The sequence below is a fragment of the Stigmatopora argus genome, chromosome 4, assembly GCF_051989625.1.
Source record: "Stigmatopora argus isolate UIUO_Sarg chromosome 4, RoL_Sarg_1.0, whole genome shotgun sequence".
NCBI lineage: Eukaryota > Metazoa > Chordata > Actinopteri > Syngnathiformes > Syngnathidae > Stigmatopora > Stigmatopora argus.
In genome coordinates, this window is record NC_135390.1 from 9,511,896 (window position 1) to 9,539,008 (window position 27,113).

The 27,113-nt window shown below is 36.9% G+C and overlaps 1 protein-coding gene across 1 annotated transcript; it reads left to right on the plus strand.

The window, feature by feature from the left end:
- The first annotated feature begins 207 nt into the window (after positions 1-207).
- On the plus strand, positions 208-27,058 carry LOC144072586 (uncharacterized). The gene is made up of 11 exons (XM_077597701.1): positions 208-412; positions 507-616; positions 724-870; positions 951-1,100; positions 2,148-2,251; positions 2,346-2,469; positions 4,077-4,169; positions 4,712-4,780; positions 10,257-10,310; positions 20,584-20,733; positions 26,800-27,058. The coding sequence occupies exons 1-11, from the start codon at positions 346-348 to the stop codon at positions 26,971-26,973; spliced, it is 1,242 nt and encodes a 413-aa protein (XP_077453827.1). The 5' UTR covers positions 208-345; the 3' UTR covers positions 26,974-27,058.
- The last annotated feature ends 55 nt before the right edge of the window (positions 27,059-27,113 follow it).

Consider the following 27,113-nt stretch of genomic DNA (forward strand, 5'->3'; position numbering starts at 1 on the left):
AATCCTATTGGTCCTCGTGCTTGTCATTCAAATGAAACCCGCCCTGGTTGCAATTTTCCCCGTCAACACTGCATTCCTGCAACATTTACCTTTTAATTTACTATTCCAATAATAAAATACAATTAATAGAATGATGTCTGTGTTTATACTAACATACTATCATAGCGATCAAGACGTTTGCTTTGGCGTGACAATGAAATATGTCTACCGAGATTCCCCGTAGCTGTCAGGAAGCAAATACTTGGCGCATGCGTACAGTCTTTTTAAACTCTGAATGCCATGTGTTTTGGGAGTTCACTAAGAGAAAATCTAAATTCTTGAAGCAGAAGCATTTTCTTCCAAAACATGGGAGGGCAGGCTAAAAGCAAAAAGAAAATGAAACCAAAGAAGAAGGGCAACCAAACAAACAATGGTAAGTCAGTCGCGTGTAAGCATGATATGATCAATGCATGCATCATATGGTCAGTCTTACTCTATCTAGCTCTTTATGTATTTCATAACTTTAGATGCTGATTTTGTGGGCTTGACACCCCAGGAGAGGATGAAAGTGAGGATGCATGAAAAGGCAAAGAAGAAAACAGCGGCCAAGTACTCTGTTGAGCAACTCCTAGAGAAGGTTACTGCACAGTCATGCTCTATCAATAAAAAATAAACGAGTGAATGTGATATTGATGCCCACCTCTTCTTTATGTTAACCTCATCACGGCGTTTTTTCTTGCACAGACTGAAGAATGCATGGACAGCTTTGATTTTCAGATGGCTGGACTCTACTGTCAGCGTGCCCTCGACCTGGAGTCCACCAATCTCCGGGCTCTTGAAATACTAGGACACATCTCCTCTGAGCTTGGGGAAACAGAGAAAGCAAAAGGAATATCCTTTACAGTGGGCTACTCTTTTTAATCATTCCTTATACAGGTGTTTAGAGCAAGCATCCTTGACATAAGATTCACGCTTTTTTACGTGCTGTGGAGATGAATCCAGATGAAGGGCACAGTAAGTACATGTACCTGGGACAGCTCCACACAGGCCAAGAAGCTGTTGATTTCTACACCAAAGGAATACATATCCTTCTCGCTGCATTGGACAAACAAAAGACCACAGTGAGTGGACACTGATTGAGATACAATTCTAACATTAAATTCCGCTGTCAATTAGACCGACTGATCAAATTAGTCGCAACTATAATCTATTGAGCGAGCGCATGCTTGTATGCAACAAAATAATTTGTCATACAGCTGTACAAAACATTAATGCAATATTAAGAGTACACAAGATTTTGTTTTTTAATTAAAGAACTACAAAGCAACAAAATAAGACATACAAACCACATTCTAGAATATCTTAATCAAAAGGATTAAGATCGTGAAATGAATAAAATATGTTAGCGAGTGTAACTCCCTTGCAGAATACATTCATTTGAAGCTAATGTGTCCTTTGAATGGATCTTCTATTGTCTTAATTCTGCCCCATGTGCTCGATCTGTAGCAACCTCTGACTTCCTTGACTGACTTTTAATGATTGGATTTTTTTTTACTCCTACTACTAATAATAATGATAATAGCAATGATAAATATTTTGTTAGGTTTTTTTTTGCCACTAGAGTTTTCAAATGTTTTAATTATTCTTTCTTAATTTTCTTGTCAGTATTCATTTTAATAATCCTTTACTTTCTTTTAGCTTTTTTAATGTTGAAAGGATTTGTTTTAGGTATTGACAACAAATAGAATAACATCAATAAACATGTAGATATTCACTACAAATGTAATAATTATACCCTAAAGTAAGAAAGGCTGAGGACAACTGATGTAATCTGTCCTACCCAAGCGAGTCAAACATTTTATTTTTTTGCAAGCCACTGTCTATCGCCCAATCCATATTAGTCATCGTCCACATATCTGGTTATATATCTTTCATACACATACACATTGTATTGTTTTGTTTTTGTCGCTCGGTTGTACTGTGTATCATGTTGATACTGTGACGCTAAGCACTTTTTGGCAGACCTGGACTTTAAAAAACTGACACCCTACCAGCGTTCTTCAATGTTAAAGGTGTTATTATTTAATGAAAATACTATACACTTGTTTTAAAGCGTTTTTGTTTCGTAAATGTTGTTAAAGACGATGGTGATCTTGTAATTTAATCAGGAACAGGCTGCAGCACCTTCAGAGACAGACACTGAACTCCCAACAACGAAGGATGTTAGCATGGCTTACTGCTCCGTTGCTGAGCTTTACCTAACAGATCTCTGGTAATTGAGAATGTTATTTGAATCTGGACATCTCTAATATCCTTTCTTGTCTCTACTTTGCTTAATGAGCTGAGGTTTGCGAATGTGTGTACAGCATGAAGGAGGGAGCTGCTGACAAGTGCAAAGAGTTCATTGAAAGAGCATTGCAGTATCACCCTGACAACCCAGAAGGGCTCCAGCTCATGGCCAGTTACTTGTTCAGTACAGAAAAAAATCAGGTCAGGTCACACACTCATACACACACACTCACACACACACACACGTAGACACTTGTGGGATAGATTATTACCACATTAAAGCAGGAATATGCTGAGTTAATTATTCTCAGCAAATTGAATCATATTCCATCAATCAGCATATGGACACTTAAATTTATCACTCACGCACAATCGCAGCAGGTCATCGGATGGGAATGCTAATTATTAGGCAGATGTTTGAAACTTATAATTGTGTAACAATGAGAGGGATAATGAGGTAAATTCCCCGGAATATCCTTTCAATTTGAAGTCATGTTTAAATGATGATGATTTATCTGTTCAGTAGAAAAGGGCATGCACTTCTAATGCATTTTAAATGGTTAATATTTATTTGTCATCTCCTTCGAGCTGGTTTGAGCAAGTGACTCTCAAATTCACTTCCCCTATTGGATAATTCTAAAGGAAATTCCAGGTGGGGTGAGTTGTCTGCATATCAAGTAAAAGATCACAAGCTGACCTTTCTCTGGAAATGAAGTGAGATTTTTTTTCTTCTGATTTCTGTTTAATTTAAACCTAATTAAGCTCTGCACAACCTTTACTCAGAGACAGTCCATTTTCGGACAGGTCTCTTTTTAACATTCAAATTTTACACATAATAAGAGAGAGTAGAACTGTATTGGAATGGTCCTGGTGACATCTTAACATGTTGAATATTCCCACAAATATTGTTTTGGCTATTAATTGCAGCAATGTAATTTAGTTTACATTCAGAGTTTACCAATATTAAAAGATTTGTATCAAATAATCTTGCTTTCAAAAAGGTGTTCTAAATGTATAACCAGATAATATGTCATTTGTGGCATTCATGATCATGATTTTCAAAAGGTTGAGTGGAATTGAATCTGAAACATTAGTTTCTAAACTGTAGGGGGCAGGCTAGCTCCGTTGACAGATTCTACAGTAAATTGTTATGTCCTGTTTTTATGTTTTTCTTATTTGTTATTAGTAAGAATGGGTTTTGCTCAAAATTAAATGCATTTCTAATATTTTCCATTTCAATTATCCTCACTAGGGAGGCGTGGGTCCTTGACCCGAATCCAGCACAATGAGACCACCTTACACACACACAAACACACACACACTTCCATCCCCTAAATCAAATACAGATTCTGAATTAGATTTAATAATGTAATAGTACAAGTTTGTTTTACTCTGGATCAGCCCTCAATTTTTGGTGTTTTGAACTTTGGGATTACTTTTGCAGTTTAGAAGATTTAATATATTTAGGAACTAAATGATATTCAAACTAAATTTCAATAACTATTCATTCATATATTCATTAATTCTTTTTTTAAAAACACAACTCGAAGCCTGTTTAAAATGCAGTCTAATATAGAGCACTTGGTACTCAAATATGGTCATTTGGAAACGTTTTTATGTTGATTAGGCTGATTCAAATCTTCTCTTTAGGCAATTGCGGTAGGTGTAATAGAGTGCAGGTTTCCTATAGCTGGATCTAATACAAAAAAACAGTACAAGCACTTGAATGTATCTCTTAAACACCCATTTAACAATTGTTAGATGGTTCCAAAATGTCACTAATCTTTTTGCTTTCTTTGCTTTCTTAGGAAGGCAAAGAATACCTATTGAAAAGTGTCCAACAATGGCTGCCTATCCAGAAACAGATTGAAGCCTCCTCCATCTCGGAAGATGACATAAAAGTGAGATTTTACATTTCTGTCGTAATCAAACCCCTCAAGTTCTACTTTAGTTCATAAAATTCTTTGGACTAAAAGGATTTTCACAATGCATTTTGCTAATGGCACAAACACCAGTAGTGATTAAAAATAGAAGATAATGACAAAAGGATAATAAAAGTTAAGTGGAACCAATGTTATGCTAAACTGGGTAATTGTGTGTGATCTGGCTGCGGGTGAAGGAAATTAAAATAATGACTCCATAGAATGTGACAAAGACACTATTAAAAGTAGAATAAATTCTGTGTGTGAGTTTTCACACATAAATGTAGCAAATGTTATGATGAGAACGATCACACAGTGGGGTCATCTTCATGTCCCTTATCTTTTCCAGCAGTTTTATCCAAACTCGGACTGCTGTCATGTTTGCTTTGATTAGCTGCACAATTTCCCGTACCTTGAAATTGGATCCTGCCATTATCAGACACTGTGTGGGAACCATAGATGTGTAAATTTTCAGCGTAGATTTTGGAGTACAATATTCTCTCTTTTCGCTTCTCCCGTAGAACCTGATCCCGCCATACGAGTCCCGGATTACCACAGTCAAGCTTCTCATCGAAGTCGAGGAATATGAGGTAAGGAGACCAATGCTCTGCTAAAACATTGTTTATTTTTAGATTTTATATTCTCGTATTTTCACGACTATAAGGCGCACCGCATTATAAGGCGCGCCCTCAATGAATGACACATTTTTTTTTTCCATATATAAAGCACACTGGATTATAAGGCGCCCTGTCTATTTTGGAGAAAATTTAAGACTTTTTAGTGCGCCTTATAGTCGTGAAAATACGGTAGTTAATTTTTTTGTCACCCTGTTTTGATTGCTTGGAGTGAGGGCAGCCAAGCATTTTAGCTTTCCAGTGAATAGTTTCGAACGTGGCACGGTCATGGCAGGTCTTTATAACCTCCAGAGTTCTGTGTCAATAATTCAAGACAGGTATTTGGAGTGTTTAATAAAGCTACCGGGCTGCATGAGCAAAAAAAATAGAATAAAATTCAGTGGAGTAAAGACCTCCACCAAGGTCAAACAGTCAATTACAATGTGTCAATCTGAACGTAACAACGAAAAGCTGGCTCATACTCAGTAGATGGAGTTGATGAAAATTCGGAAGTGGCTATTAACTGCCCCACAGTGTGTCCAAGCACCCAATGCACAATGCTAAGCAAGTAGATCATAACAGCTGATTTAAATATAAGCCGAACCCTTAAAATTGTTGAATTTTACAATTTCTCGCGTATAAGCTGCCCCCTGATTCACTGATTCACAATGTTCACCTCTATATTCATATTAATAGAGAGTATAAATGTGTTACTTTGAAGGGAAAATCTTAAGAAAAATCATCACCCGTGGTATTTCTGAGATACTGTATGAATCAAGGTCTCAATCACCGGTGGGTTCCAAACTTCCTTTGTGGCGTTTGCATGGTCTCCTCGTGCCTGCGTGGGTTTTCTATGAGTACTCTGGTTTCAAGATAAACTTTAAATTTGACCAGTTGCCAATAATAGTAAAAGTCTAAGCAGAAGCTCAGGAGGTGCAGAAATTGTTGTTTCTGTTCCAGAACTATAGAATGCCCTCTGGGTTGACATCAGACAGCAGCTTCTCTATTTTTAAATTCTGTCTCAAAAACTTGTTTTTATTTGTTGGGAATTAATATATCTTGAATGTATGCCTTTGGATTTTACACCATTCAATTTCTCTATTTTTATCATTTTATTTCATCTTTATTTGCTCATTTGTTCTTTGAATCATTCATTTCCCCCCATTATATTGTTTTGATTTATTTTAGTTTTTTCTCTGCGTTATTTTTTTATTATGTTCAAGTTTTATTTTTGTACAGAACTTTGTTGCAACTTTAGTGGTTCTTAAAACACTTGCGAATGAACTAATTTGTAATGTTAGAACAACCTTTATAATAATGACAGTTGATTTGTATTTTAATTATTCCCTGTGGAAAAAAAACACAGTAAAAATACAAACAACTTTTCTCATTTCAAGCAGGAGGGCAAGATTCAAAACATTAATATTTATTTCTCTGACGGACCGGCCCCAGGTGGTTGGGACCACTGCTGTAGAGGTCAAACTTTTTTTCCTTGTAATAGAGAGCTACTTCCTAAATGTTATTGTGAGTGGCTACCAGTTTGAAACAGATTTATGAAATAACATATTTCCTCAAATAGTTTTTAGTCATGTTATTACGATGTAATTAAACATGTTCAGTCGCGTGAAGACGTGTTAAAGGTATGATATTTCCCAATAAAGATCGACAATGATTTAATGAGGTATGTCACAGAATAGCACCGATGCACAACACTTAATATCTATCTCTTGTGTTGATATTTTTAATGACATCTTTTTTATATAACATTGCTGGCAAATTAAAGTCCCTTTTCTGGTGAGTTTTTTTTCATCCTGGCTCACAGGTGAAAAATGGTCTACCTTAGTGACCGTGGGCGCCATGTTAGTCACCCCCTCTCATTTGATTCACACTTAGTGGAGTCATAAATGAACTGGAGTGTGAGTTTTTGCCATGATATCTTTATTATGGCACACTTGCCTGCTTAATCACCTGTCAATTTTCCAAAGCAATTACCATTTTTTTTTACAGCTAAATGCTTGTCAGTTCAGTGTAGAAACTCACACTTATTAGTGTTGGAAGTCATTTTCTCTGATTTCTATCATGCTAACCGCTGTTTGGTTATTTTGCGTTCTGATCCACTGGTTAATTTGTGCTCATTCTCAGAGGTTTACGGTTATTGTTGCGGGTTTTGGCAGGAGGAGAGAATGGCCTGTCAGGTGTTTCTTCAATATGACAACATCTCAATTCACAGTTTTTGACATGTCATTTGTCTTCATCCTCCTGTCCGTGTCACTAGATGCAGACACTTGTGACTGCTTCATAAATAATAACATCAGTGATTTGCTGCACGAGCATGTATGCATTTATATTCATTTACTCCTCCTGCACATCATTTTTGTTCATTTATTCTGCAATTTGGATGCTTGTAACAGAAAATGACTTTAAGGCAGTGACAATCTTTTATTATTGTCCATCTTCTCACAGTCTGAGACTAATCCTGATTAAATATAAATACACACATACACACTCTCCATAGACTAAGAGGTTTGTTCTTGTACTTTACACATTTTTTAGATTCAAAGCAAACCTCTTAGTAGATTGCCAGCAACTGAGCATTTGTCCATTTTTTTTTTTGGTTTGGTCAAATGGAACAGCGCCAACTCTTTGATATTTGGTATACGTTTGTCAAAGAATAGGTAACAGTGCATTTTGGAAGAACACTTTTGTTTGGAAAATGACCTTGTCGTGTTCGGCTCTTAGTTTGATGTCTCTAGTTTGACACTGCACACTGCCAAAACTAATGTGTAGGTTGGAATAAGGGAAAATATGGTTTTATCAAAAGAAATGAATGAATATGTAATATATCAAAGTAAGGTGTAAAAATAAGATGATACTTTGCCATTTGCAGATAGTTTGGCCTTTTTAAAAATGTGTATTTCCTGAGTCATCTGCAGTAATTCGCCACCTCCGTGAAACATCTCCATTACTGATCTCTGTTTAAAATCTGTCCGTCTTTGACTTTTTTGATTTGTGAAAGATTTTTATTTCTTCTGTGAGTGAGTGCATTCGTAGTTCCTATTCTTTTATCCGGACCAAAATACAAATTGGCCCTTTTTTGGGTTTATGTGCTTCCTTTTCACATTACAATTCTCGCTTAAGTCCCATGACTTGACTACATGCACATACTGTATATAGTCATGGGCCTCACTGATTCGTTCCAGGCAGATGTACAGGCAGTTGGATATATGTGGGTTGTCCCCTGATAGCTATTAAGGTGTCTTTCTGCATATTTTCTTCCTAACCTCTTGTTGCTTTTTTTTTTAAAACTTCTTTGTCATTGATTGTTTAGGTTCTGAAATGTAGCAAGGCTGAGCGATTATACTTTACAATGAGTAAGACTTGCCCTTGTTGGATTTATTTACTGAAGGATTACTACAGTTTGTGTGTGTGTGTGTGTATAGATATTGTTTGGGCTCACTTGTGATGTGCCTTTCTTGTCTCTCTGCTGCTGCATCGCAGTAAAATTGTTGTGTTAAGCCATTTTGCCACCAGATTCAAAATCAGTTCCTCCCAACTAGTGGTCTTTTGTTTTTTTCTTACAAGTAAAATTGCTGAAATAAAGAGGACAATCTTTGTTGTAGTAGTAGTGAATTTGAGGCATGTGCATTCATATTGATGCTGCTGTTCACTGACCGCTTTGTGTTCTTTACGGTGCAGCCTTTTGCCCCATCTTCTCAGCAAGGGGCCACTTTCTCTTCCACACCGGCACAGATATATTCATCTTCTCACTTGTTGTTTGTTCAGTGTGAGCCATCTTAAGAAGATCTAAATCTTTAATCACGGACCCCCAGGGTTGACCAATGTAGTTAGGAAGCTAGGCAAATGGCAAAGATGGAGGTTATCGGTGCTCAACTCATTGTAGCTGCGAGATATCGTTTGCTCTAATTGTGTTGTTCTAAAATGCGGGTTTTACAGATGCCTCACAACCAGACAGTTCTTTGCTGCCATCTCATATACTTTCTGAATTGCTACCTGAAATTTTTTAATAGACATCAATTCTAGGTCCTGTAAAGACAAATTATAATGAACAAATTGCGGATTGAGTGAAAGTAAGCACTTGACAACACTGACAAATTTGAATGAATAAAAAAAAAAATCAGTCATGGCGAAAAAGACAGGGAATATTGTCCCATTAACTTGCATAAAATAACATGCAAAGCCCTGTTTCTTCTGCTTGAAGGAGTGATGGATGGCATTGGTCTTCAGCTCATGAGACAACGGGTTGCGTTGTAAACCCACCTAAAACAAAAATTTAAAAATCGGAGGCTGGCCTGTAACTCATTGATTTACAACTCACTTGTTCTCATCATGCTATGTTTTCAGCGCTTCTTTTCAAACAGATTGCATGGATTTCGAAGAAAATCATCAAAATGACCTTACAGCGTCTTTAATTAAAGATGTCTGGTTTTCATACGATAATTAGTCCAGCGATAACTCAACTAAAATGGGCACTTGCACACTCTTAATAAGATTCTCAATTAGCCCATCTCCCTCTGCGTATCCTGGCATCGCACCTCAATATTGCTTCCAGAGCCAGGCATGCTTAATGAAAACACTACTACTCCAAAGAGTGAGAGGAAGGGCAGTGGAATACACAGGCTAGCCAGCAACGAAGACTGACATAAAAAAAAACTTGTTTTTCCTTTTTTCTCCCCTCTAGTTTCTACAATGTTGTACATGTGTTTTCTCGCCCTACATCACGGGTGATTGCCTAACGGTCACCTCCAACCCGACGATGACAAAAATCAATAAATCATCACCTAGGGCTCCTAAAACATGTGCACATACTGCATGAACACATGGCCCAAAGGAAGAAAGAGAGAGCAAAAGAGACGCAGCCTACCTGCTTATTGTCTGTTTTCTGTAATAGCACGTTCCCACAGCAACTGACCGAAACAATGACTCTCGACAGTAAAAGGTCACCAAACATTTGACTCCTTTCATGGCTCAAACTACCACCCGAGGACCCCAAAAAGAACGTTTTGGAAAAATACGCACAAGTGGAGAGAATGATGGATGACGGTTTCACACTGCCATTTAGATTTATCAGAGTGGTGAGCCAGGCGAACACAAACAGTGGATTGACTCCAATGTCATTAAGTAGATTAAAAAGGCTATCAGGGAGAGCAGCTAAAGTGCCTATTGACTGTGCAATAAGCACTGCTGTGTGTTTCTGTCGATGGCTGTGCCTCTTGTCTCATCTTTGTATGTATCTACAGGCTTGGGGATGCGGGCTAGCTAGATGCTTATCAGATTCTTGGATTACTCTGATTGATCTGACTGCCTTTGAGATTCAACAGTGTTTGTGCTATTCTGCTGGAGCAACTTTCTGAGATATTTTTTTTCCATTGCTAAACCTTTTCCAATTTTTAATCTGATTGCTTCTCATCTTGTGTCTTTTCTTTTTATTAAGATGGCAGTGGAAGTACTAGAGGGTCTTCTGGAAGAAGATGATGAGGTTGTTCAGGTAAGAAATAATGAAAAAGGATGTTCTTTCCAAGACTGAAGTAATAGTTTTCTGATTTTTAATTAAATATTTAGAGTTTAAAATGATAGTGTATAGCAAGGGTTTCAGACTCGGGTTGGTTCGCGGGCCGCATTAACGTCAACTTGATTTCATGTGGGCCGGACCATTTTAGATATAATATTTTGATAGTTTTTTTATAAATGGATTAAAAGAACTGGATTAAAACCCCTGAATATTCAGTTTTTTATAGATCTAAAACAATGTTTATTTTAACTTTTTTTTAAAATATATTTTTAGATTTTACAAAATGATTTTTGAACTAAAAACACAGAAAAAAATGATTACAAAATTACAATTATTGATCTAAAAGGGGGAAAATCAGGAAATTTAATATACATCTATACTCTTTTTTTTAATTTGATCTTAAAACAGAAAGTCGGCACTCATGATTTACTTTCCCGGGCCACACAAAATGATGCGGCGGGCCAGATTTGTCCCCCGGGCCGCCACTTTGACACATGTGGTGTATAGTATACAATGCTAACTACCTTAGCTGTACTTGCCCAGCTACCTAATTTCTACCCTAACATTATTAAGTAGCCTCTGCAAAGCTTTAAATGAGTATTAATGAGGTAAATATTTATTAAGTTAAGTCTGTGCAGTTCAATTAAATAGGAATGGGCTATTTGTAAGCATAACAACATTCTCATTTGTAAAACTTATATTTGGTCATCATACATTATTCAACTCTCACTGCAAAAGCAACTTGTGTGTTGTATGGCATGAAAGTTGTAGAAATAGTTGTTTGACATAAAACGTATTCTCCACTTGACAGTTTTTATTTCCATTTTTAATTATGTTTACTCTTTATCTGAAAATCCTTTGTATAAAAAACACATCACATAATAACATAGTAACATATTATGTGCAACATTTCTCAAGGCATGGTATTTTGCTCCCAACAAAAGTGTGTTTAAATAACAACATGTTGGCCTTCTGGACAGAATTTATTGATGTAAGACTTTTTTTTTATAAAGGAAATGAATCATTTATGATGATGTCAGGAAATAATACAGAAGACTCGAAAGAAATAGTACAACTTTATATGGAGGGCTGTGATGGTATTTTTCTTTTCCAAGAAATATTTTTGAAATTCTTTTCAACAAGATTTATTTTCACTTCTTTCATCACTTGATTGTTCATTTATGTAGTGGTGGAACTCCGGTTTTCTTTTTCACTGCTTTTTTCTCGCATTTATTTTCACATACATTTGAGGCTTCTTTTTACTTCACTCACACAAAGAAACGGGAGTTCCAAATGCATCAACAGCAGTGTGGCATAAATTTGTTGCAGTAGCTACATATGTACCATGGGTCAGTATCTACCATATCCTCAGAGCCGTATTTTTTCTTTTTGTACCAGGGCTGAATAATTGTTGATTTATTGGTGCCCGTCTTATCTGAATTAGCAACTAGAAAGGATGCGTGCACAGCACTTGTAATATTGGTGCCTGTCTTGCCCGGAACATATAAATTGGCCAGTAGGGGGGTTTGGCACACAGACTTCAAGCTACAGACGCTCCCCTACTTACGAACATTCGAGTTACGAACAACGGTACATACGAACATGTCTGCAAATTGCGTTTATGTCGAAAAATGTTCGTAAGTTCGATTTTGTATTGCGGGCCTTTTTCCGAGTAGTGCTTCTTTCCGCCGCTAATACCGACGCCTGGCGCTGTGAGAGCTCAGCTCACCCAGCATCTACCTTCCTCTGCCCAGTTTGTTGCAGTGCGGAAGTACGTGAACGTATCTCCAGTGCGCAAAGAACCTTTTTCATTTGTATCATTAAATATCTTGTGCATCCATTATTCAATATGGTTGGTGAAAAGCGAAAGGTTTCTATTGAGGAGGTGCAAGGAAGAGGCAAGCCATTTCATTTGAAATGAGTGGCAATAATAACGAAGCTTGATGCGCGTTGCACGGGAATACAACTTGAATCGTTCGACCGTCAGTACCATTTATAAACATAAAGATCGAGCAGCAGGACCCAAATATTGAACGTTGCACAAAGTTTGCAAATCAATTGAATGATGCCATACAGTGCTACCGCATCATTTATGATGAAAAAAAGAAAAATGCAATCGTCATTAGATAGCTTCTTTCGGCTAGTTTCTAGTAAGTTTCTCTCTCTCTCTCTCCCCCCTCTCTAATGTATGTATACAGTACTGTATGTATTCTCTCCATTTTATTAAATGTTTTTTTTCAGTACAAACCAATGCGTGTTACTTATACAAGCCTTAAACATAAAAATGCACTTATATAAACCTTCAATATACTTATATAGGCTTCAATATACTTATATAGGCCTTAAACATAAATTATAATACAAAATATAGCACTGAGCAACTTATGAACAAATTCAACTTATGAACAATCGCTCGGAACCTAACTCGTTTTTTAAGTAGGGGAGCGTCTGTATAGTGAACTGTCGACAGTACTTGCATATAAGTAAGGCAGATCTTCAAAGTGGCTTGTGCAAAGTATTTTATTTAAACTAGAACAGCAATTGTGTGACACATAGGCCATCTCGTCCAATATCTGTAATAGTAATGCTCTCAAAAATAGAAAGAAATATCCCCATTCTTTTCAGTTCTTTTTCCAAATGAGTTGGGAACGTATCCTGGCAAGATTTTACCCCATATGTTCAATTAACTAATTTTATCATGTCTCATTTATCTGAATCTGTCAACAAAACTTACATTTGTATTTTGTAATGTCTAATAGATAGAATTTAACACAGATTGTTATTGCTACTACTTTTCATGCGGCAGTTTTTCACTTTATTGTTTTCTGGGTATTCCCGCCAGCTGACTGCAGTCAAGCAGACAGACAAACCACCCACCCATAGAGGAACCATTACTTCTTTGGCAGAGGCAGCAATGGCTTTAGTAGTTAAATTCTTTTTCAACCCGAGTTAAATTGCAGTTCACTTCATGGGTCAGCTGTTGGCATTGTCTTCTGTTTTTATCTGTTGTGCAAGCAAATGATGAAACATCTTTTTAGACAGGTGTACACATTCAAATGTCAATCTCCTTGCCAAATGGATCTCTGGAACGAGACTCCAAACATATTTTAGATAACGGCTTGTAATTAAAATTTGATGATAGCAATTTGCTATTGGTTTACCTGCCTCACAGTTCTGGGGTAATTGAACTCTGTAAATCAGGGTTGTCCAAACTGGTCTTCAATGACCACTGTGAGTACTTTTTAACCAATGAGGTTTTGTGAAAAGGTTTTTCTTGATCAGTTGTAGTGATAACCTACGTCCACTGCAGTTCCTTTTGGAATAGTTTAGACACCCTTGCAATAAATTTTCCATAGTGAACGGTTGTAAATGTAGTTTTGCCCTGCGATCTGGCAAACAATTCAGGGTGTTCCTAGCCTTCTTCCCATCAGCTGAAATAGGCTGTAGAATCCTTGCTAACCCCCATCAGAATAATCGGTACAGATGATAGATTAGATTTATTGTACATCATAGTCTGTAGACTGTGATACCAGGTCATTCTAAAAGAATAAAGCAATTATGTATGTATGTTACGCAAAGTTTGAATAACAAAAATCAATATAAAATTTCAATCAAGTTGCAATGTACTCATGAACCTCCCCTCTTAAAGTTACACCTCAGGGGTACTTATCTGAATTCGTTAGATTGGATTTAAATGAGCTACAACCTATAGTCATTTCCTTTGTAAAATAGTTTTAATTCCATTTCAGACAGAAAGCCAGAGTTGCAACTGAGTGACGTCACGGATAGATGACCTCTTTGTGCACTGCATCCATCTTATATTTATTTTCATTGCTGTGGAGGCAAGCGTTTTAGCTGTTTTATTTCTGAGAAATTCAATCATTTTGTCTTAAAATAGTGAATACATATTGTATATAAAATTGGTACAACATGGACACTGCCGATAGCAACCTAATATTTTGTGTGGGGGATTTTAAGCTTTATTCTCACGGGATAAGTATTACTTTGGGACCGCTGGCGATTTATATTATGGAGGTTGTCTTAGATCTTATAGCGCACACATGGGATAAGCAGTGTCTGTAATCTGGTCTATTTTATTGACATTGCGGGCCAACACTCCACCACAGCAAGGCAGTAACGTAACTTATTAATCGTCAATGGCACCCACCATTAAACACAACAAACATTTTTTTTTTTTTTTAAATAAGCATCTATCACAGGATGTCTGCTGCTACTCCTCGGCATAAAGCAAAAAAAAGTACTAAATAAAACAGCATTTATTAAAATTTGTACTGCATCTTCCCTTACCCATGACAGATATAGGAAACCACACTAATAGAGAGACATAAATGGGAAAAGAAACATAGGAAAGCCGTACAATTTTAAATTACAAGCATTGACATCCAAATTTACAATAGACGGCAATGGTTTGTCAAATCATGATAGAATAAATAAATTGTGGCAGAAATTTTACTTAACAAATCAGCGACATTGCACCTTCTGACAGGGTTAAGATTTCTTTTTTCTTCTCAGAAACTAGAAGCAAACATGCGGTAAAGTCAAAATAGTAAAATGGAGAACAAAAGGCTAAAAGCAGCTGTTGATATAACACTTTTTCAGATAATTTTGCCTGTGTAAAGAGTGCCATTAAAAGTGTTGTGGCCAGTACCTGTACCATGGCCAACATCATTATTGGATTATATTAGAGAAATGTATTCATTCCGTATTTGGGAAATTTCATTGTCACAGTAGCAAGAGGGTGAGAATACAGACACAAGAAAATAAATTTTAGACGTAAATAAATAGGTAATAAATAAGTTAATAAATAAATAAGCATGTTGCTGAAATATATTCAGCATATATACATATACATGTACATGTACATATACATATACATTATGTTAAGAGGATATTTACATACATCACAATCCCTTTAATGATTTAGCAATAATCCTTAATATAAATGTATAGCTTTTATTATTTTCCTTGTTCGTGAACATTGAGGTTAGTGGTAAGTAGAGCCACATGAGCATGATCTTTTACATAATCCCACATGAAAAAAAATCACATGGCGGAATTTAGCTACTGTGTGATGCAACTACAGGATTTCCGTGGCAACCTTTTCAAAACCTAAAATGCTTTCAAATGATTCATTGCATGATGGTGCATGACAACTGAAGCGCTATGTTCTCAAATCTTTTGATTCTTTTGAATAACTATAATCATACTTACATTTGATTTGTGGATGTATCTGCTTCTTTTGATTCGTTTTTGAGTTTTTATCATGCAGTACTTGATGGACATGTTTTAAATCTTTCACACATTAAATACACATAATATGATGAAAAGGTTCATAGAATATGAAGAAATCATACTATAGAAAACATACTCGATGCCCGTGATCTTCAGGCCCTTGAACGGTGCTGAACCAAAAATTCCACTGTAAACAAAATCAGAGAATGGGCTCAGCAATACGTCCAAAAACCATTGTTGGGGAACAAAATCTTTGCAGTCAAAAGCCATTGACCCAAAAGCACAGGTGTCATTTCTTTAACTCATGAATTATGTCATCACATTTATTTAAGGAACAAGTGGATGGTGTTAAACAAACAAACAAACAAAAATTCTTTGTTTTTTTTAGGTCTGAACTGATAGCAAATTGATGCTATTTTTTTTTGGTAACCAGTTTTAATACGTGTTGTAATTGTATACTGAATTGTTTGGGGAAATTTTATTGGTGTCAAGAGTCAGCAGGTCTAAACTTGACCCAGCAAATGCATAAGTAAGGATCTAAACTGAGATGATTCTGAGTGATGAGTTGGTTTGTGAGCAATGGCAATGTCTTCTTTCCATATCATTTATGTATTTCTTGCACCTGCAGTATGTATTTTAATTGGAGAATGACAGGAATGACAATATTTCTGTTTACGACTAGAGACCCAGCATTCCCTCTTCATTTGAAATCCCCACTGTGAACAGTGCAGAAAGCGAAGGTGCGCCACTGAGTGTCAAAGAGCACAACGGTGTCTCTCCCACACTCCCCCTCAGGCTTAGCCTCCCCCACAAACACATGTGCACACGCACACATACATGCATATAGCCTCAGCTGACAGATTGAGAGCAGTCATCAGGGGGCTGAACTTTAAAACCTAATGTAGAGGTTTAGCTGTGACACTGCCTGCGAGTGGGCAGTTGGCCAATTAGAAATGCACGCCCTCCAATTTTAATGGTCAAAAGTCTTTAGTCAGTTTGTACCGAATTGTTTTTTTCTCTTCCTAATGCATACACCATGTCCTCTGTGTCCTCTATTATTTTTCAAGTACAATAGATGACATCACGCGTGCGGTTTAATAGTTGCCCCCAACCTGGTTATTGTTACATAAACAGCCTGATTATCTTTATAATTGTTCGTAACAGCCATTAGCCAGAGCAGCACAAACAGCTATTTTAATACCTCACAAGTCCTGTTTCAAAGGTGAGTAGTTGTTGATTCATGATTCTACGTATTGTTCTTCCCACTCCACTGCCATATGGGAGTTAAGATGCATCTCCACTATGAAATGACAACTCGTTTGATTGACAGAAGTGACATTTTATTTGTTTTAAATTCTCTTTGGTTATTGTTCAGGGTGTAGATATTCCTAATGGGTAAGCTTTCTTGGTTGGGGTCTTCATTTGTGGTTGAGATTCTTAAATCAACACTTTTGGAAACTTCAAATGGTGTAAAGCAGGGGCGTCAGACTCGGGTTGGTTCGCGGGCCGCTTTAACGTCAACTTGATTTCACGTGGGCCGGACCATTTTAGATATAATATTTAGATTTTTTTAATAAATGGATTAAAAGAACAGAATTAAAATCCCTGAATATTCAGTTTTTATAGCTCTAAAACTGTTTATTTTAGCTTTTTTAAAATATATTTTTAGATTTTACAAAACGGTTTTTGAACTAAAAACACAGAAAAAATGGATTAAAAATTACAATTATTGATTTAAAGGGGGAAAATCAGGAAATTTAAAATACATCTATACTCTTCATTTTAATTTGATCCTAAAACAGAAAGTCAGCACTCATGATTTACTTTCCCGGGCCACGAAAAATGATGCGGCGGGCCAGATTTGGCCCCCGGGCCGCCACTTTGACACGTGGTGTAAAGTATCTTATCCATAAGGTGTCGTATAGTGTGGCTTATTTTTCATTTTTTTCTGTTTTCCCCCCTAATAAGTATACACCAAAGTTGCTTAAAATTCTTATTTTCAGGATGTCAGACCAATATTTGATGGGAAAGAGATTGCATAATAGCTTGTGAGATGTCACTCTTGTGATATTGTATACATTTGAACAAATCAACAGAGGTTTTAAAATTGACTATGCTTGACTTTAAAGATTTCATTTTACAGTGCTAGTATTTCTTTGGGAGTCTTTCTCAGGAAGTGTTTCCTTGATTGGAAATGAAATCCTGCTGCTGCTGTAATCATGAGAGCAGTACGAGCCCTATTTATCTAGCACTGCTGAGTGTGGCTGCCGGGGGGTAGCAACCCTCTAAGCATATTTAGCAGCAATTCTGAATTCAGCACAGCACATCCTGATATGTTTGTTAGCAAAACGGTTGAGGGGCCATGCCCCTCTGTCTTTGGCCTTTGATGAAATAAACCAATATTTTCAGTGTGATGAGCAAGGCGAAGTATGTGTTGTGTGACCTGGCATGAGTCACAAACTTAGGTCCAAGTTTATAGAGAATTGGCATTGATTATGTTCATAAGGTGGAGGGAGTACATGAAATTTTCTTTCACAGAACTTGCTGCCTTTTTACTGCAACAGGTTTATCCTATTATCAGTCCATCGGTCCAATTTCTGCAGGGCTTGAGTGGGATTAATGTATGTTTTGTTTTGGGTTTTTTACAAGAAGATAGAGCTGTTTGCTTTTGCCACATTGTCCCTGGAGGCCTTGCTGTGGCTGACTCTAGTGGTAATCACAGTCACTCCGGATATAATCCTATTTCCCAATAGGAAAGATAAGGTTGTGACACAAACTCAGTGTCATTAACCATTTTTTTCCAGTTTCCCAGCTTTTGCTTCATTCTAACTAAATAGAACTTGTGCCTCTAACCTCAAAGATTTGTTTTCCCATTGGATATATTGCATAGGCATTCTTAAGGCCCACTTTGACTGATTTTTACACACCAATTAAATCATAGAATCCTGTCGAAGCGGATTAAAAACCAAATGATCAAGACTCACAAAGATCCGTAACTATTAAAATTGTACACAAAAAGAAACGTTTCCATCATCTTTTTAACATGTCAGAAGAGACATTTCAGGATTCAGATGACAAAATTAAAAGTTGGCCATGAATCCCAAAAACATGATTGTACTGTAAAACTTCAAATATGTGGTGGGTGGAGGAATAGTTTGTGATTACATGATGATAATTATGCCAGAACATCCTGTGGATTGTATCAGAATGAGAATAAATAAGATTAATGATAGGCAAACTTGTTAAATTATTATGCATATGAACCTCAGGCTATAGTCCAAAATAATGATAGTATTTCGTATTTGATAAATGATTTAGTTTTACCAATTTAAATGGAGGGAGAATCAACTATTACTAACTTGTAATTTTATGTGATTCTTTGATAAGTATGCAAAAAAGATGGCTGAAGGCTGTATAGCAAACTAGACCATTGCATCCGAGAGCTAAAGCTCATCCTGGGCTTGTCAAACTGACCTTGGACATGATGTGTGTTCACTAATTGCTCTTCATCCATTGCTGCTCATCATTTAAGAACAATGAGGCCGGTGAAATACCATTAAGTGCACCCTAATCTAGTTGAATAGAGAATGTGCTGAAATCTTGTTTTATTGGTAATAAATAGTCTTTCCCAGAAATATTTATCCACTCACATTCGATGACTGTGGCAAACCGAACAAAGTGTTTCTCTAAATTTGATGAGATGTTGGAAAAATCGACTTGAATTGACTTGAAACTTGAAACGTATAATACTACCATCAGGACATTCAATATTTACCCCAATATATGTCAATTCTAGAAGTGACAGCCATCCAAACATCAATAAAATGATATTACACTGTGGATATTAAGTGTGCCCCCTTGTGAATGCAAAAATGAATTTTTGGAAAAACAAAAGGTAGGGTATAGAGTAACTGTTCTCGGTCAATTGATAAAAGGCAGCAGCTGACCATTTCACAGATTACTGTGAAAGTACATTAGTTTTAAATGGATGTGTTTTCAAAATTGAAGTATTTACACACATCCATACGCATTTTAATTACTATGGGTCAGAAGTAGCATCAGTACGTCCAGAGGGGGTCCAGACACTTATTAGAAGAAAAAAAAACATCTTTCTGCCTGCATGGTTTTTCTCCAAGTATACTCCGGTTTCCTCCCACATTCCAAAAACATGCATGATAGGTTGGTTGAACACGTTAAATTGTCCCTAGGTATTAGCGTGATTTATTTATATATTTATTAATTAATTTATATATTTATTTATTAACGTATTTATTTGTCTAAAATGTATTTTCCTGTGTCTGCATTCTCACCCTCTTGCTACTGTGACAATGAAATTTCCCGAATACGGGATGAATAAAGTTATTTAATCTAATCTAAATATCATTTTCCTCTGCAATTGTCTGGGAACCAATTCAGGATGTCCCATGCCCAGACTCCAGCAGCCCTGCGACCCTTTTGAGGATGAAATTGATGGAAAATTAATGACCTGTAATCTTAGTCTTTCAACAGACTTTAAACTATAGAGTAGTCATTCATTTAGTGCAAATATTCACATTTCAAATTATATGATATGTAAAAAAAAATGTAAAGGCACTAACAATTTGAACATATTTCCGAAACTTTTTCCACAATTGAGGAGCATAGTAACTGAATGCTTCCTCACCCAGCTTTGTTCTTAGATCACATAACAAACCAGTTGCAGATGCCAGGACAAATCTAGTGCGTTTTTATCCTAAGCACTGCTGTGAAAAACTCTGTATAGAATTGTCATCAATACTGTGTACACACACTGGGGCATTTAGAAAAAAAGTACTTTTTTTTTAATTAATGGAGAGCATTCTGGTGCACTGTCTGTTGTTGTCGTATATTGTACTTTACATTATTGTTATATTCCATTTTTTTTCCACTGACTGTGGACCTTTTGCAATTTGTTGTGCCTTTTACAATGACAACATTTGATTCTATTGTAATTCTATGGCCCACCTTTGTCTCCTAGGTGTGGTATCTCTCCGGCTGGGTCTGCTACCTACAGTTGGAGAAAGCCAAAGAACAGCAGGAAGGAGAGGGGAAAACATTTGAGGAAGAGGACGAGGAGAGGTCATCGCTGAAGGAAGCCGCCAGATTGCATCTGACCAATGCTAAAAAGGTAATTAAGGAAATATGCCAATTTAATGTTTTGTTGAAACGGTACAATGCCTCTGTTACTCAATGAATAAATAGCTAATTTATTGAATTGACACAAACTGTTCCATCAAATTGAACATGCATTATGACGTAGCAACACCATTTTTCAACATCTTAGTTTCTCTGTACATTTGTGACTAATGTCAAGAGGATTCTTTTTAGTGTGTGCCATTACTATTTCTCACTTAAAAAAATGCTGGCATATTTACACACTTTTTAGAAATCCTACACCATTCACCTAATTTGATTGGGTAAAACTTTCACTTAAGCCTGAAAGTCTGCAGTTCAGGCATATGTATGTATTGATATCGGAGCTGTATTTTTAGATATGTATCTTTTTGTCTCAGGTCTCATTATTTAGACTGAGAGACAGACTTTTGCTTGCAAGTAGGTTTCAAGTTAACCAGTATAGAAAGCCCAGTGGTTGGAGTTATTGATTCACTTTTTTTTGGCTGTTGCACATCTCATTTTAAGTGACGTCAAAACATTCTGTTGTAACAGTAGTAACTCTGTATTGGCAAGCTGCAGGGTCCTCAATGTCCAAACTAGTGGGAAATCGGGCTTGACTGGTTATTAATAATAGCATATATTAAACAATGGGATTGCACTTGATATCAATAACAACACCAGTAATATTAATATTCATACTACTACTAATAATAATACAAAAATGATAATTGTTAACAAGAGCACTGATAATAATAATAATTTGCCCTGTATTTTACCCCGCTCATGATCAACCCTTATCTCAGTTTTTTGGTGTCTCAAAAATATTTTTCTTTTCTTTCGACCTGCTGGGCGTTTAGATATTGTTGAAGGTCAATATTCAATTATACTTCCAGACTTTCATTCCACATACAAACTTTCTCTCGAAGTTACACATTCCCCTTAACTGTAGCTACCTTCCCCTTCTGAAAACATGTTTTTGTTTTGTTTTATCTCACTTTAAATTCCACAATGAAATGGGTGGTGAGGAAAGACACTGATTGAATTTGAGATGGCTGTGCCAATGTGCATGTGTGGATGTGCCGCTGAAAATGAGTTAAGGTGTAGATGTTGAATAGTGGCTCACATAAAATCAATCTTAAACCTGTCATGAAATGGAATATAAGTCTCAGTCAGACAGAGGGGAGATTCAGGTAGGATCTGCTGTGTAGTCACTGAGGACAATGGAATAGATGAAGATATACTTGTGTGTGTGGGGGGGGGGGACGGTTGTTCATGCGATAGGCACAACAGCAAATGGAGGTCAAAACTTTACTTTTTGATGTGTGGGATCTCATGAGCAAGAATTGTAGGAAGGAATCCATCAAGCTGTGTGCATATTATGAAAAATGTAATGACTTACTACCCATAATGCGACTGGAGGACTGAACAGATGTCTGTGTTCACCCTTACACCTTCTTCATCAGCCATTACTTCAGCCTTTTTAAAACTATTATGTAGTATCCTTTACTGTGTAATTGATTCATTTCAATTACTAATTGAGAGTAACTTTGAAAATGCTGCAAGGAACTTTGTCCTGTCAATGTTGATTGGCAAAGAACTCAAAATTGTTGTTGTTAATGATTGCAAGAATGTTTCTACCTGAGGCTTGTTCAAATCAAATTGGATATTTGCTATCATAACTCAGGTTTATTTCAATCGCTCAATGATCCAAGTCAGCAGTAGACCTTTTTGAGCTTTTGGAGCTTTTTTTTTTTCTATGGAGCAAAAGAAACGAGTATCAGAAATAATAACCAAAGAATAATATTCAAGGTTTATGATAGTCTAAGCTGAGCACGTCGTTAAATTGACTATCATTTGGGTGACGCGCAGCTCTAGTATTCTGTCCAATAGCTGCATTGTCAATGTTGAATGCAGATGACCTTGGGTGTATATTTACATTTATATTATTTTGAATTAGAAGCCTTTGTCATTTATACAAGTACAATGACATTCAAAGCTTCACCATAAAGTGCACACGTTAATAAGTAGTCCTAAAAATATTTATATGCAATAAAATTGAAGTGAGGTTAAAAAAACATGACTAAATGAATGAATGAATGCCTTTATTATACAAGTCTAATGACATTTTAAGCTTCAACATGAACTGCAAAAATAATTCATCAATAAATAAGTAGACAACAAAAATAAGTAGTCGGGTACAAAAAGTGACTGAAGTAGTTAGCAGCCTATGCAGTTTTAGTGCAAGTACAAGTTAAGACATTTTGTCTTGATTAGGTACAGAACTCGAGTTGAGTATGGTGACGGCTCTTGGGTAGAAACTGTCCTTTAGTCTGTCTTGGCTGTTATGATCCTGCAGCATCTGCCAGAGAGCAGCAGGTTGAAGAGATGGAAGCCGGGATGTCTATTTTTGTTATGATCGCGCCGAGACGTTGCGACGCGATCGGGTAGATTCGGACCCAGTAGCGGGGAAGCAGGAGGGAACAAGACGGGCTGTTCTCATGACAGTAACTTTTAATGACTCAAAAAGGGGTTTACAAAACAACAAGGGCTTGAAATAAAACGGGAGCTCGGGGAATAGTACCTTGTAGCGATGTGTGCTGTAACAAGTAGGGTGTCACGCAGGACGATCCGACAATGACTAACTGCTTCCTTGATGCTTAAGTACCCACATCAGGAAGTAATCAAGGATCGTTTGCAACTGCTCTAACCTGACGGCAAGCCAGGAGAGACAAATGAGCCACTGCTGACAATTTTTATATTTATATTACATTATATTCCTTCTTAATTAATATTCAACCACTATTAACACGTCATTTCCTTTATGCAACCGGTGAAAAATATGAGTAACACTTGCAAGGTTGCATGATACAATTATTCTCTGTATTTGGCTATTGTGTCTGTGAGTAGAGGCAAGTTTTATGTGAACAGGATCGGCATCTCTTGGCATTTGTAAGCGATAATTGTTTTTTTTTCTTTTTTTTAACCAGTGGGTTTGTTTAGTTTAGTGCTAAGAAGGCTAAACAGAAGGCAGTGAGGCAAACCTTGTGACCATGTTTGCACTACATCCTGCTCTTGTGCCCCCTAAAGCTGTAACCTGTGTAGAAAACATCCTCTTAAAGACACAAACACTGCAAGTGCACATTGTTACTCTCCAAATTAGTTCCCATGACAGTGCATGTCAATATGCCGCTTGGAGTCCGCTGCCTTCACAAGACACTCACACACACTCGTGTCCTTTCTTCTGACCTCGTCACCCTGCACTTGTATACCAGAAACTACTTCCTAGTTTTGTTTCTAAGACGTTGTTAGTGTAGATTTCTGCAAACCTACTGCTTACTCTGCATTTGCAGACTGAGAATTACCGTGCTATGCTTCCTGTCCTCAGTGGCAGAGGAAGCAGAAGCAGTTTTATTAGCCCCTTTGAGTTCAGTAATTACACAGAACCAGAGTATTTTACAGAGATAAATCTGCTGGCTATGAAGGGAACTTTTTAGGGGCTTTTGCCCGCAATATTTCACTGACAGATAAAATTTGATCGCACATAGCATGGTCATATGTGCTTCAAGCTGTAATTCATGATGTAAATAATTACACGGGCTTTCGAAACTTATGTTTTTAATCCATTCCTCTGAGTAATAGAATTTTTTTTACATTTACTTGTCTCATAAAACATGTTTCACATGTTGTTTCTTGGGGTTTTCTTATTCTGCTTAACACCGCTGTATTCTTTGCTTTTCATCATTTTACCCAAGAAAGTTATGGTGCGAGCGAAAAAACGACACGTGCTGTTATCAAAATGTTCACGATTTTTGCTACCACTCAGCTCGCGTTGCGGCAATTGTTGGACCGATATTTCACCAAACAATTTTTTTTATATGTTAAGTTGTGTGTAATGTGCGTGTGCACATTTACTCAGCTGTCAAACATTTGCCGCATTCTCCACTCTCAACTACACATTCGCCCATCCACCCCAATGTAAAATTTATTTGCATGTCTTATTAATTTTAAGGGCCTAGTAAATCGTTTTCTCATTTCATACAAAATTAGAATATATACTTATACTGACAGCTTGAAGTCGCTCTTGGATAATTCAGCCATTCTAACCAGCACTTAGAGACTTAAAATGCCAATGCTGCATCCTTTTCTCAGCTCCAAGTGGCTGTTTGCTGACATCTTAATGTTGCATTGTTAAATTGAGTGGTCCAGTGTGACAGCACGGCAATTCTGGGACACAGGCACTTGATCATAGAATGAAATGACTAAACCACTGGACTCTACCTTGCATATTTCGAAAGATCAAGGTTTGAGTCAAGTAAAATGTATCATAATAAGCTATAAGATCATTGCTTGGACTGGATGGTCAAAAGTTTGAGTTCACTGAGAACATTTATATCTTCAATTCCTGAAAGTGTTTATAATAGTTAGCAATGCAAGGATATGTTCAATACCCGAATGTAATGCAAAAATAATTTGTGATTTAATAATGTACTGTGCTAGTGTAATTTGGAAATTAACTTAACTTTTTTTCTAGTACAGTACAGTAGGGACAGATTAAAAAGTGATATTTTTTTTAACTAAAACCACCCAAACATGGAAGCAATGATAAAGGGGCTAAGAATAATGATTTAATAATGTACTGTGCTAGTGTAATTTGGAAATTAACTTAACTTTTTTTCTAGTACAGTACAGTAGGGACAGATTAAAAAGTGATATTTTTTTTAACTAAAACCACCCAAACATGGAAGCAATGATAAAGGGGGTAAGAATAAGTATATGAACCCTCTTCGTAAGGAGACTTTAAGAGCAATGAATAAAAAAGTGTGCATCCAATAACTGAGGAGTATCTTAAACCTGCCTGCACACTATACACTAAAACATACCCGGTAACAATTGTGTCTCTGTTTGTGAGGAATACACATTGTCAACCGTGTTATTTTGGTGGTTTATGGTTCAGTTTATCATCATTTAAAATAGGAAAACCTATAAATGTTTGATTGAATTTAGTTTAAGCAAACAGGTTTTCATCCGTGTGATTAAAAAAAAAGATCAAATCACATTTGATGGGTATTTCATACATAAATGTAAGAAATTCATAAATCTTCAGATACTTTTTCATTGCTCTGTATTTACACACATTTGGATTACAGGCGCCAGATAAACCAAAGGAAATTACACAGACTATCAGCATAGACAAATCAGAGGAGAATATTAACTACTGTTTCCCTTGTGAGGTGCATTCAACATCCTTTCATCCATCCCTGCTAATCTTATTCATGGTAACGAGGTGCTAGACTAGCCCAAGTGACTTTGGCCAAAAGAGGGACTAGACTCCGAACTGCTTGCCTGTAAGTTTACAAGAGGACAACTTTTCCCACTCACATTGAGCTGGAATTTATTCAGTGGTGCCTGCAGACAAACAAATTAGAATGGAGGTTTTATGTTAACAAAAAAAATAAAAATAAAAACAACAACTAATGAGAACCATTTCCGGTGGCCCGGTGACCGAGTGGTCAGCGTGTCCGCCTCACAGTTCTGAGATCGAGGGTTCGATCCCAAGTCTGGACCTTCCTGTGTGGAGTTTGCCTATTCTCCCCAGAATTGTGTGGGTTTACTCCAGGTACTCCAGCTTCCTCTCAAATCCCCAAAACATGCAGTGTAGGCTATTTGAACACTCTAAATTTTCCAGCGGTATGAATGTGAGCGTTACTGGTTGTGCGCCCCCCTGTGGTTGTCTGGCCACCGATTCAGGGTGTCCCCCGCCTGGTGCCCATATTTAGCTGGGATAGGCTCCAGCCTCCCCACTGACCCTTGTGAGGATAAACAGTGCAGAAAATGAATGAGAGCCAGTGCAGGAACATTGTTCCTGAACAAACCATGTGCATACAAAAGTAGCAACATCTCATTGGCTACAAAATATATTCAATGTGTATTCAATGTTCAATAGTCTTCTTTGCATTTTTTTTTCTGAATTTGCCAGAATGTTCCACTATTGCATGACTGAACTTTTCTTCACAGATGTGATATTTACAGGAAGTTGATTTCTAGAGTAGAAGCTCATGTGACCCCTTTTCTTTTGCAGCTGCACACCAAGCTATGCTGTGATGACCAACCCATGTTGGAGCATGTGGAGCAGCTGTTGGGTGAGCTAGGAGGAGAACTGGATGGCGTAGAGGCAAACGTGGGTGTTGATGAAGATTATGAACCTACTAGTGATGAGGAAGAGGCGGACAACGATATGCCTATGGAACATTGAACACGCACCCTTTTTTCTAACTCTTGTTAATGTCAAAATTCAAACATAAATTGCTAGTGTTCCCCCATAAGTGCCTTTCCTTAGGTCACAAATTTCTCCTTTACAAAAATACTGAAGTTAAGTCAAATAAAAACTCAATT

Bases quoted from the DNA above. Each gene is read 5' to 3' on its own strand.
- LOC144072586 (XM_077597701.1), top strand. From the start codon at position 346: ATGGGAGGGCAGGCTAAAAGCAAAAAGAAAATGAAACCAAAGAAGAAG. The intron at 617-723 runs GTTACTGCACAG...TTTCTTGCACAG, and splicing joins TTGAGCAACTCCTAGAGAAG to ACTGAAGAATGCATGGACAG. The intron at 20,734-26,799 runs GTAATTAAGGAA...TTTCTTTTGCAG, and splicing joins ATCTGACCAATGCTAAAAAG to CTGCACACCAAGCTATGCTG.